Raw genomic sequence first — 12,809 nt, forward strand, 5'->3', positions numbered from 1 at the left:
AGACAAGGTTAATGTAATGCTGAGAAATGAAAGGAGAACGTCCAAAGGGAGGAGACTTAAGCAGGACAGATACATGACATACCTACAGCATCAGTGAGGCAGATTTCCATACCTTTTATCTCAGCACAGGCTGCTCTGTTCTTCCCAGCAGTGCAGAGGGAGGTCTGGACCATTTTCCAGCATTCTTATTCAGTGGTTTGCTTTGGGGCTTGCAGCCTAGAAAAATAATGGATATCTGTCGCTGAAGGGTTGGGGAAGCTGTGGCAATGAGGTGGACCCCATGGCAGGATCTTTTATAGTGGATGTTACTGTCTGTAAGCAGTCGGTATTTGCATTCACCTAGATGTCTTTTCCACTCCCAAGAAAAGTTACTGTCACAAGTCTTGTAGCATGTGTGTTCTTATGAAAGTGCCCTGTTGTGGCCACAGGCAGTTAGTGTGCTGTATATGCCTTTTGACATCTGAATTCAATTTAGCAGCTCAGAAGGGTATTTCCCTCCTTGCAGAATCATTTGCTCAAATAAGCAGGCCTGAGATCCATTTTTAGGATTTATTTTCTAATCTTCCAGTTTTGGAGTCACCTCAGCTTCACCTGTACTGAATCATTAAGGTTGGAAAAGATCTCTAAGATCATCAAGTCCAACTTTCAACCCAACACTACTGTGCCTACTAAACCACGTCCTGAAGTGCCATATCTACATGTTTTTTGAACACTTTCAGGGATGGTGACTCCACTACTTCCCTGGGCGGCCTGTTCCAATGCTTGATAAGCCTTTCAGTAAAGAAATTTTTCCTAATGTCCAATCTAAACCTCCCCTGGCATAACTTCAGGCCATTTCCCCTCGTCCTATCACTAGTTACTTGGGAGAAGAGACCAACACCCACCTCACCACAACCTCCTTTCAGGTAGTTGCAGAGACGGATAAGGTCTGCCCTCAGCCTCCTCCAGACTAAACAGCCCCAGTTCCCTCAGCTGCTCCTCAGAAGACTTGTTCCCCGCGCCCTTCATCAGCTTCATTGCTCTTCTCTGGACACAAAGCCACAAATCGTTCCCACCAATATGCTGCAGGGTGCCCAGATGTGGATAGTTGCAGCCACAATGAGGAAAACCAGTCTGAAAACCATTCTTCGCCTAAAATTCCCCAAACAGTGCTGCATGTAGTTTTCCTGGCCTCAACTAGCATCGTTCCCAGCTCTCCATTTCAGGGGCCTTTACTGGTATCCTGCTGACAGTTAAGAGGCAGCTTGTAGTGTGGACAAGCACTGACATCATGGAACGCTGGGTACAGCATAAAACCTTATTAAAATTCAATTCCTGGCGAGACGGGGATGTTACGTTCATGCACAATTACATTCCCCTTCATTTATCTTTTCTCGGTGTGATTCATCAGCAGAGCTCACATCAGCACCCTGCCTAGACACAGTCCTTGGTGAGACACTTGACTCTCTCTGCGATACCGTGGGACACCAGATGGGATGAACACAAGTGAGAGTGCTGGGTGGACTGCTGCAGCACACAGCAGTCCCTGCGGAGCAAAGAGGGTGGAGAGGAGATGGAAGCGTCTGCCAGCAGATGCTGAGGAGTAAATGCTTAGACTGTTGAGAACGCTGGCTTTAATTTGAACAAAGCATAGTACTTGCCTTTAACGTTTTGGAGATTGGACACTGTTGTCCTTCTGGCCACGGAGACTGCAGACATAAGGACTCCTGGTGGCATGGTCCACTGGAGAGAAAAGGCAGGGGTCTGGCTGTACAGCACAGAACAAGCTTTTCTGTCCCAGGCTGCTGCTGACTTATCAAATGACCTTAGCAGCCTGTCTACAGCAATGTTGTCAGCGTAGAAAGTAACATTTAAAAGAAGTAATAATTTACCTGTCCAGGTTCCCCGTAGCTTGAGACTGAGAAAGGAACAGTGAAGGGGGGAGAGAAACTTTACTTTGCCTGAGTCAATAAACAGTTCAGATTTAATTCTGTTGGTATAATTGTTATTGTGCCCAGCCAGATTTCCAAGCAGGTACATGCTTTGCAACACTTGTCTACCAGCTCTCAGGGGCAAGGATCAGCTGGTCCTTTATGACGGGTCCATCCAGCACACCTGGGTCTGCCTGGGGTTAGAATCATAGAATCATAGAAAATTTTGGGTTGGAAGGGACCCCTAGAGGTCATCTAGTCCAACCCCCCTGCAGCGAGCAGGGACACCACTAACTAGATCAGGTTGCTCAGAGCCCTGTCCAACCTGGTCTTGAATGTTTCCAGTGATGGGGCCTCCACTACCTCTCTGGGCAACTCGTTCCTGTGTTTCACCAACCTCATTGTAAAGAATTTCTTCCTTATATCTAGCCTAAACCTACCCTGTTTTAGTTTAAAACCATTACCCCTCGTCCTATCACTGTTGTCTCTACTAAACAGATTGTCCCCATCTTTCCTATAGGCTCCCTTTAAGTACTGAAAGGCTTCAATCAGGTCTCCCCGCAGCCTTCTCTTCTCCAGGCTGAACAAGCCCAACTCTCTCAGCCTGTCCTCATAGGAGAGGTGCTCCAGCCCTCGGATTATTTTTGTAGCCCTCCTTTGGACCCGCTCCAACAGTTCCATGTCCTTCAATGGGTTTCCATTCAAGAAGTAAATAATCATGAGTCAGATGAAGCAAGGCCTGCAAAGTTGCTTCCTTGCACAGTGGATGTAGCTGGCTGGCCCCTCATGGTACAGCGTGTGTGCTGACCCATGCATGTGTGGTGCACCAGAGCAAGCAGAGCAGTTCTCCAGGCACAATCATTCCCCAGAGAGGAACAAGTTCACTGGCCATTCAAGCCAAGGTTACTTATTCACAAGTTGACAGACTTACAAGCCATTAGGAACCACTAATTAATCTCCTCTGAACCCTCAGGCCTTTCAACTTTGCCTGGGAAAAAGTAATGCTTAGCAGGTAACATTTCCTCCACAAAGGCACTGGGCGTGACACGGCTGCCCAGCTGGTGGTGACAGTGCCTGTGCAAGAGCTGTGTCATTGCTCACTAAAGGCTGCAGGATCCTTGGCTGGAAGACACTGACGCGTGGAAAGCAGACTCCACAATCTGTCAGACTGTACAGTAGGGATGTTTATTCGGTGCCAGGCGGCACAGGGGTAGCCCCACCAAAGTCGTGCGCGCTGAGCAGCGACTTGTCTCTTCAACTTATACAACCGAGTATTACATATGTATTAGATTTCTCAACACGCCTATACATATGCATAACCTCTCACCTCTCTATTAAAATTAGTTCCAAGGGGTCATTTCCATAGACTCCTCCCGACTGCGCTTGCGCAGGGCCTCCTTGTGGTGGTCGTGGGGATGAAGATAGGTGACTCCTCTTCATCACCGCTAGTTGACCTTTTGTTCTTGTGCAGAGTCAGTTGTTTCCTGGCTCCCATCCAAACTGTGGGGTCGATCTTAACTGGTTCTGTAAGGCGCCTCCCAGCCCCCCTCAGACCACACAATAGTTACCAAAACATTAGGCACCATCGGCCCAGCCCGGCGCTGTGCGAGCTACGCTGAGAGCGCTCAACAGTCCACCAACATTCCTTTTAACACCTTCCTTCAACACCACGCACTACTGAGCTTGTGAAGGTAAAAGTGGCTTGAGCTTACTCTAGTCTGTCCTGGGGTTGAGTAATGGTTCTTGAGTCGTGATGCTCTAGACCACCTGCGCTGAGGAGCTCATTTGGAGTCAGGAGACATAGTGGAAAGATTCTGTCCCAACCATTTCTCAGAGCATAAAGCAAGAGGCAGCAGGACGTGTGTGCAGACTGGCAAGGTCTTCGGGAGAGGGTTGTGATGAGCAGGTGTTGATACCCACGCAATCAGCACAGCAGCTCCTCACCCCTTTCCCTGAGCTCACTGGATCTGGAGTTTCCCCAGATAAGACGGGTTCCTGCTGGACACACGTCACTCCCCACTGGTATCAGACCTTTTCAAGAGCATTTCATCAGCTCCATATTACGCACTGCAGAGGAACACCAGCATACGCTGCTGCCAGTCCCTTAGAGGCTCCAATAGGGAACGTTACTTATTTCTGTTTAATGATTAGAGTGATTAAACCAGAGCCAGAGAATCAATCCCATGGAACATTCACTGCAAGGAGAGTAGCAGGGCAGGGGTGGCCTGCCACCCTCCCTGGCTTCGGCTTCCTGGGCAAGAGCAGGCATCTGTCTGCAGCATCGTCCTCGCAGCCACCGGCAACGCCGTGCCTGTGGCAATGCCAGGCCACAGGCCCAGCAGCCTGCGTGGGCCAACAGGAGGCCCCAGGCCAGAGGACTGCTGTGGAGGGAAGTTCCCTCTGCCGCCGGCTCTCCTTCGCCACCGGCTTTCAGAGCAAAGTACCCCTCAGCCCGGCAGCCAGCCCGCCCGCCTCTGCCGAGCCGCCGACCTCCTCAAGATGGCGGCGTCCCTCCCGTGATGGCGGCTCCTCGGGGGGGGTGCTCACGTGCGGCGGGGCGGGAGGGGCATCCCGGCGCGTCAGCTGACCGGGTCACGTGGCCGGGCAGCAGCGGCGCGGGGGGTAAGGCCGGCCTTCGCTCCGCGCCCCGCCCCCGCCCCCGGGTGTCCCGGTCCCGGTCCCCGCCGCCGCCGCGCCGAGGTGGGAGCTGCGCCGGGCCCGGCTCTCAGCGGGTTCCTCGGCCGGGCCTTTTCCTCACAGCGTCGGCCCGGAGCCCCGGGGAGGGGCGGGGGCCTACCCGCCGCCTGCTCCCGGGCGGTGCTCCGGCCCCTCCGCCCCTCCCCGCCTCCCCGTTCCCGCGGCAGCCGCTCGCCCCGGCGCCGCGGCCGTGCCCCGCTCCCGCAGCCCTGCGATGCCGTCCAACAAATCCGTCTCGGACGCGCCCATCGTCCAGTTCACCAACTGCCGCATCCTGAGGAGCCACCAGCTCCAGAGGTGAGGGCTGCCCGGGAGCACCGAGGGGGCCGGGGCTCACGGCCGGGCTGCAGAGCTGGCCTGGGGCCTGGAGCGCCCGAGGGACTGTCCGCAGCTCCCCCAGCGCATCGGCTGTCAGCTCTCACCCCCCACGCTCCCACCGGCCCCAGTCCCCTGCGCCTGACTGCTGCAGGGGACGAGGCGTGCGTGCTGTGGCCCCTCTCTGCTCCCCTCGTGTCCTATGGCCCCTCTGCTCCCCTCCTGCTTCCCCTCTCTGCTCCCCTCATGCCGTATGGCCCCTCTCTGCTCCCCTCGTCTTTCATTTTGCCTCCTCTGCCAGCCCCTGGGTCCCTTGGCCATCGCCACCACATTTGACAGGCAGCCCATGCAAATCCCGTTCCCACGAGTTTTGTAAAGCCAGAAGCCAGGCAGAGAGAGGGCTGCCAGTCATCTCGCTGCTGGAAGAGCCGATTTGCCCTAGCAGACTTCGGAGGGGCCGTGGCTGCCTGCTCCCGTGTGCTCCTGGGTTGCCCCACTGCGGATGGTGCAGGAGGTTGGGGTGTGTGTGATTGTCCCTTCAGGGAGGACCTGTGGGTGCGGGAGGGGAAGATCCTGAACCCAGAGAAACTCTTCTTTGACGAGAAGGGCTCTGCCGACATCCAGCTGGACTGTAAGGACAGCATCATCGCCCCGGGCTTCATCGACGTCCAGATCAACGGTACAGTGAAGCCGTGTGCGCTTGCAGCGGGGTGGAGGGGGGTCCTGAGTTTGCCCATCCCAGACCTTCAAACCCTGCTGCATGCATACTGCCTGTGACCAAGCATGTTTCAGCTGCTCAAGGGAGATGTGAGTCACTGAACTAATGACGAAGAACAATTTTGCCCATGGTTGCTGCTGTCATGTAATTGATCCCCTTTGGCTGGGTGGGGTTTGCAGCCCAGCTTTCCTCTTAACGTCATTTTTATCAATGTTTTATCCTGCCCCTGCGCTGGCAGGATGCCCACCCTACGCTTTCCAGGATGCAGGGAGGGAGGACAGAGCAGGACTTCTGAAGGCAACAAACCTTACCTTCAGTATCTCTTTCCTGAGGGTCAAGAGGGGCCTCTTCTATGGTAGCTAATGTTGGAAGTCAGACCCTCTCTTTACTCGGGAATCCTCAGATTTTGCCCTGCATCAAAATAAGAAGTTGGTGCTTGCAAAACACTGGGATGCTGTGGGGAAAAGCACTTCAGGAAGATGGCAGTGGTTGGATTTGTACTTGGGGAGCCTCACAAATGTAGGACAGGCGAAGTGCTGGTGGAGCCCTTTGCTTCTGGTCAGTGCCGTGCAAATGGAGTGGCTCGCTCCGGTCACGCGAAATATTTCTTCTGTGTTTTCGAGTGGGAAAATGTCCACTGGGGAAGCTGCAGTTTCATCCCTGTTTTGTTCATGGTGCAGGAGGCTTTGGGGTGGACTTCTCCCTGGCTACAGATGACTTCAAATCAGGGACTGACCTGGTCAGTCAGAAAATCCTGTCCCATGGAGTGACCTCCTTCTGTCCCACCCTGGTGACCTCTCCTCCATCTGTGTACCACCAGGTAAGTGATGTTCTCGCCTTCTCATCTGCAGGGTGATAAAGGGCTGAGGCTGGTACCAAGAGGTGAGAAGGCCGAGGCTGGGTCTGCAGAGCCTGGGATAGCTACCTGGGTGGAAAAGCCATGGGCATGAGCAGCTGCACTCTACCCCTGGATTTCTCGCCCTTAGCCTTTAGATCGCTGAGGCAGTGATGTCTCCCGGGCCAGCTTTGCACAACAGGGCTTGCAGCTGGCTTTTTCTCTGCAAGATGTGTTTGGCTGATGGTCCCAAGTTGTCCAGCTACAAAGCTCTCTGCGGACCCACGGTTTGGGTTTGTTTTCGCAGTCTGTGTCTGGGGTGCCATGTGTGACAGACCCCTTTCTCTAGGTTCTCCCTCAGATCAGTATAAGAAATGGTGGACCTCACGGAGCAGGTATCCTGGGTAAGTAGTTTTGTTCCTAGCTGTCCTCTCTGGTGCTACTCTAGGAGGGCAATTATCTTTTTCTTTGTTAAGGGGAAAAAAGCCACTGTGGGGGCAGCACAAATGAGGGCTGGAGCTCTCTCGATGGGAGGGCTGCACAGGTGGGCACAGACCCGCTTTCTCCCTCATCCTGTCCCTGGCCATTGCTGTGGTTTCTGCCATCATGCACGCACTGCTCCCATCCTTTCGGGCCCCACGGGTAGTGGCAGAGTGGTAGCTTGGCTTGGCCAGCTGCCAGCGCTGCATCTTTTACCATACTGAGCTCAGAGTTACTTGAACCACATGCTTTGCTGCAGGAGCATGGCAAGAGCTTGACTGGAGCAGGGTGGACACAGCAGGTTTCTTGGTCCTTGGTGGGGAGAGGAAGGGTCATGGCTTTGTGTTCCTGTTTGGGCAGGGGCCCATCTGGAAGGACCATTCATCAGCAAGGAGAAGAAAGGGGCACACCCGGAGCACTGCCTCCGCAACTTCGAGGCAGGTGCCTTCCAGGACCTGCTTGCCACCTATGGGTCCCTGGACTGTGTCCGAATAGTCACCCTAGCCCCAGAGATGAAGAGGAGCAGTGAGGTGATTCGGGAACTCAACAAGAGAGGCATCTGCGTCTCGCTCGGTAAGGGCTGGGCAGAGGAGGCTTAGGGAGGCTCCATCTCCCTGTGCCACACACGCCAGACAGCCCCTCTGTCAGGGCTGTAGCATCTCTAATGGTGTCTCAGTGCGACTGGACAGGGTGGGATTTTCTTTTGCCTGGCCTATATGGAGGTGACAGACCTGTCACACATGGGGACTTTGCCTGATGCTGCGAGTCTGTTGCCCTTTGTATGGTAAGGGCCAAACTTCATATTGATTGAAAAGCCCCTGCAGTTTAACACAAGGTAGGATCTGGTGCTGTAGAGACACAGCAAAGAATAGCAATCTTACGCGAATAAAGATGTAATTGAGTGTTGACAATGTGGAAAGGTTCAAACTCTGAAGTTAAACTGCTTTAGGCCTTGTTTGACAGGTGAAATAAGTTTCCAAAGGTTACTGTTGAGTTTTGATAACTCTGTTTTTCAACCAGAAGTGCCGTAGGAGACCTCTCCCTCCACTGCCTTGCAGGCCAGTGCCTTAAAACTGGCTGCATTTTTCTTGTCCTCTGTTTCACAAACTCTTCTTTGCTTCAGATTCATTAAAGAAAACCTGTTTTTTTTAAAAAAAAAAGGGAGGGAGAGTTATTCAGGGTGAAATTGAACCTTAAGTGAGAAGGGCATTCATATAGCAGAGCATCTCTTATCTCACAGCCACGTAAAGAGAAGACCACAGAAAGGCAAGGTTTTCCCACAGAGCATTAGAGCTGCTGTCTGTATCAGGGAAAACAGAATTTCCTTCTGGGTAGTTTTATCCCCATATTCCTTATTGGCAAAGTCCACACTGTCTCTACTCCCTTGACACCTCTATAAAGCCTTAATATACCTGAGGAGAGCAGCAAGGCATGTCCTTGGACCTCTAGCTCGGCCTGAAGACAACTCTCTGGGAGCAAGGCAACGTTTCTGATGGTTGTGATGTGAACAGTCAATGTGTTCAGGTGAAACACCCACTGGCAGAGTCCCGCACGCTCATGGCCAGACACTTCTGTGCCGAGGCTGGCATCTCAGACCTCAGCCCAGGGCAAGGCACCAGAGCAGAGACCGAGTGACAGAGCACCTTCACTCCTGTAGGGAAATAAATGGAGAGATGGGCAGAAAAATCATGTGGTGGTCTTTGTTCCCAGGTCACTCAGTGGCTAATCTCTCCCAGGCGGAGGAGGCTGTGCAGCACGGTGCTACCTTCATCACTCACCTCTTCAATGCCATGTTGCCAGTGAGTAGCCGAGGGCACTTGTCCTGCATTGATATTGCTTTGGGTACTTTCTCTCCTGCTCCCCACAGATGCATATTCTCCCCAGCTTTTTTCACAACAGGCCTTGCAGTGTGGTTTCAGCACTGAACCTCTGGCTTCTTATTTCTACTGCTTGATCTAAAAGAGAATCAAGGCTGTAGCAGACTCTTGAAATTCAAGGAAGTTCCCAGATTTGTCTGGTAAAGGATGGAGCACCCAGCTGTCAGGCACTGTTAGAGACGGCAGCTGCGTCCCATGATGGGAAGGGTCTCAGTCCACAAGTCCAGGTGATGCTCCACAGCTTGTCCTCTCTCTCTTTGGGCAGTTCCACCATCGCGACCCCGGGATCGTGGGGCTGCTGACGAGTGACAAGATTCCTGCTGGGCGGAGGGTGTTCTACGGCATGATCTCTGATGGCATCCACACCAACCCTGCTGCCCTGCGAATCGCCCATCGAGCTCACCCCAAAGGTGAGACATGCCAGGCCCACGCAGTGCCACCAGCCATCCCAAGCACTGTGCCATCTCCCACAAAACACTCGTGCAAGTGCTGTGGCGTTCTGCCCTCGCTGCCTGAACGAGGCCACAGCCCTGTGTGCTGCTCCGCCAGCCCTCCTGCTTTTGTTGGATGTGGCTAGAGACAGCCTGGCCCCCACTCTGGGAGGGCCAGCGAGGCCAGTGTTCGGAGCTGGAGCAAGGTCAGTCGCAAAGCTAATGCAGCCTTTTTCCTTGCGTTCCTCAGGCCTGGTGCTGGTGACGGATGCGATCGCTGGCATGGGGCTGGCACCAGGTCGGCACACGCTGGGTCAGCAGGTGGTGGAGATCGATGGGCTCAACACCTACATTGCAGGTCAGTGCTAAAGAGGTGGGAACAGCACTGCCACTCATACCTGTTCCTGGAGAGCTCAGCATACCTCGCACTGCCTGTCGCTGAGACAGCGCTTGTGCCACCCTCTTGGGTTTTCGTGCCAGATGGCTCTGCAGTGACGTGGCCCTGGGGGGAATGAGGCACCTTGGGAAGAGGGGAAGTGCCCTGGTCTTGGTGGAGTGATGAGGAACCTGTCAATTTGTAGGTGTCTGCAACACCTTTGAATGCCTCATTGCCCAGTGTCATGGATGCTAGATGTTCCAGCAGGGTCTGAAAGGCCAGAGAATATCCCACAGATATTTGTTGTCCCTTGTCTTTACTATAACACCGCCACTTCTTGCTAACTAAGTTCTCTAAGCTGTAACCAGTTGGAGACTGGGAAGGTATTTCAGAGAAGGATCATCCAATTCTCAGTTCCCTTCCTCTGTCTCTGGCAGCAGGTGCCTGCGTTGTGAGCTAGGGTTTCACACAGTCCAGCTGATCGTACAGTGGAGCTGCAGGGTGACAGCCCAGCACCTTTCCCTGTGCTGCCAGCATGGGCTCTCTCTTGCCTCGTTCTGTCACTCGGCGGCCATGGCTGTGGGCCCTCCAACTTGCTCCTCATGCAACCCAGATTTTCTACCCCTGCTGGTCACATTATGCTTTCCCACCACCCCACTTGCTATGAATTGTGAGACCCGCTCAGTGCCATCCTGTTCCTCTCCCAGGCACAAAGACCCTGAGCGGTAGCGTGGCAACCATGGACACGTGTGTGCGACACTTCCAAGAAGCCACAGGTGAGTGAGCCTTGCCCACAAGCTGTTGCTCCCTACGTTGACTCAGGAATAGGTCTCGCTCTTGCCCGCTGTGTCTGCTCCACCAGGGAACGTTCCCTCTCGCCTGAGATAATGACAAGGGCTGGTATCAGTGGCACTGGCCTCAGATGAGCAGCTCTTTGAGGGGAGGTTTCATTTTAACCCATAGCACTAATGAGAGGTGAACTCTCCTCCTTTCTCACAAAGGTGAATGATTTTCCCCTCCTCATACCCTAGGCATTCAGTTCTCCTGTTCCTGCTGTCTCCTGTAGGGATGTTTCACCTCCCCAGCTTGAGGGTGTTCCAGCTCGGGTCCCTGCTGGGCTGACTGACAGTCGCCTTGGCCAGCGGGGTTTGGGCTGCTCTGGCAAGGGGGGTGTTTGCTGCCCTAATGTCTCCTCCCTTCTCTGTCCAAGGGTGCTCGGTAGAGACTGCGTTGGAGGCAGCATCTCTGCATCCCGCCCAGCTCCTGGGGATTGAACACAAAAAGGGGACACTAAATTATGACTCCGATGCAGGTACTGGTATGAGGACAGCAGGTACTGGTATGGGGACAATGGTGTGAGGGCTCCCAAGTGCTACAGCAAAGCAGGGGCAGCTGCGAACACATCTTCGTCGCCTGCTTCAGTGGGTGCTGCAGGGACACTCGTTCTGCCTGGGACTTGCTCTGGGTTTTTGCTCCAGTGGTTTTTCCCTTGGATGCTGGTGGTATTCCACGAGCCCTGTGGATAGACCCCCGTGTGTCAGCCAAGCATGGAGCACAGCCGCCATAGCGAGGATGGCACTGCACTGCTGTCCTGCTGCCATTTCTGGGGTGGGGAGAAGCTCTTCCCAGTGAGCCCAGCTCCTCCCAGCCAGCTTCAGCTGCTTGCTTTCTCTCTTGTCTGATGCAGATTTCCTGATGCTGAATGATGCTCTGTATGTGCAAGCCACGTACATCGCAGGCGAGGAAGTCTGGAGACAGGATGCGTTGGTCATGTGACGCTGGGCTGTCCTGGTGCCCTCCGAGGCTCCCTGGCACTGTGGTTACAAGCTTTGGTAACCACCCCACTTTTTTTTTTTTTTTTTAAATTCCTTCCTGCAACTCCCTTAAAGGAGCCTCATACCAAAGAGCTGCGTTTTCCAGCGCAACCGCTGCTTCCAGTTACAGCCATGCCTGCAACAGATTTGTTGGTGCTCAGTTGGAGTGGGGAAAGCAGGCAGATCTGTGTCAGAGGGGATTGTCGGTCCCCAGAGTGCCCCAAAGGACTGCACAGCTGTCCTGCATGGAGTCCCCAGACAGAGGTGCTCCTGTCGCTGTCTTACAGCAGTGTGAAGCTGTCCCAGCTTTTGCACTGTTTTGTACAGCACACACTAACCTGCCCCGTGCCCGAGGCTGGCTCAAGCCATTTCCATTCCTCTGCCTACTGTTTGCCTCACTCTTGGGCAGCTGTGGCTGGTTAGAAATCAGCTTCCACCAGCTCAGCTTGCAGCTCTTCATGTTAAAAGGTGTCAGCAGAAGTTGAGGATCACCGTCTGATCCCCTGGCAGTCCCTCTGTCGTGTGTCCTCTGGAGCAAGGCTGTCACAGCTTGCCGACTTGGTGCCATTGTGGGGCTGTGAATCCATGTGGGCTGAATCCTCAGGGCAGAGATCAACCCCAGGAAAAACGAGGCATTGCTGGTCCTTTGTGCCTTTTCCCTGCATGGGCATTGAGTCCAACACATGTGGTTTCGGCTGGAGACATGGACAGCGTCCTGCCACAGAAAGCAATGCACCCAGCCACACCTAGCAGAGCCTTTGCATCGTCTGATGGGTTTGTGCATTCCCCAGGCTGCAGACAGGACCTTTTGCTTTAGGGGATGCACCCAGACTGGTAGTGACAGGCTCACGAGCACTCAGTCCAGCTCAGGGACTGAGGGAGAGGAGAACTGCAGCAGGATTCTGGCCTTTCAAGACAGTTGCTGATAGCTCATTATTCCTGTGCTCATTATTATCTTCTCCAGTACTTGACTGTCAGCTCTTTTCCTGACACTTGGACACTTCTCTGTGAAGACTGATACTGATTTTGAACTTAACCGCAGTCAGAAAGGCCTTGTGATATGTCTTAGACAACCTCTGACGAGCCTCAAACCAATTAGATGTTTTTTGCAGCGGGGGGTGCTTAGACGAGGGCTGTCTTAGCAAGGGTGGAGGTTGTAAGGCAAGACACCAGTCTGGTCGGTATTGGCAGAAGCGTGCCGATTTCTCCAGTACCTTTTTATATCCTTTAACAGCAACATTTGAAAGTGCTTTCCTAGCACTTTAGAGCCCTGCAGGAGTAACTGGCAGCCTTGGAGAATTTCTGCTGGTGTCAGCAGAAACTGTAACCTCCAGGATTTGAAGCACTTGAAAGAGA

At 53.6% G+C, this 12,809-nt stretch overlaps 1 protein-coding gene across 1 annotated transcript; it reads left to right on the forward strand.

Moving 5' to 3' along the window:
- Positions 1–4,747: 4,747 nt before the first annotated feature.
- AMDHD2 (amidohydrolase domain containing 2) lies at positions 4,748–11,604 on the forward strand. The gene is made up of 11 exons (XM_075436863.1): positions 4,748–4,904; positions 5,465–5,601; positions 6,321–6,460; positions 6,825–6,879; positions 7,316–7,528; positions 8,666–8,754; positions 9,098–9,242; positions 9,514–9,621; positions 10,347–10,415; positions 10,850–10,951; positions 11,327–11,604. Exons 1-11 carry the CDS (start codon positions 4,822–4,824, stop codon positions 11,413–11,415), a joined length of 1,230 nt encoding a protein of 409 aa, XP_075292978.1. The 5' UTR covers positions 4,748–4,821; the 3' UTR covers positions 11,416–11,604.
- Positions 11,605–12,809: the final 1,205 nt, after the last annotated feature.

This window comes from Opisthocomus hoazin, chromosome 15 (genome assembly GCF_030867145.1).
Source record: "Opisthocomus hoazin isolate bOpiHoa1 chromosome 15, bOpiHoa1.hap1, whole genome shotgun sequence".
Lineage (NCBI taxonomy): Eukaryota > Metazoa > Chordata > Aves > Opisthocomiformes > Opisthocomidae > Opisthocomus > Opisthocomus hoazin.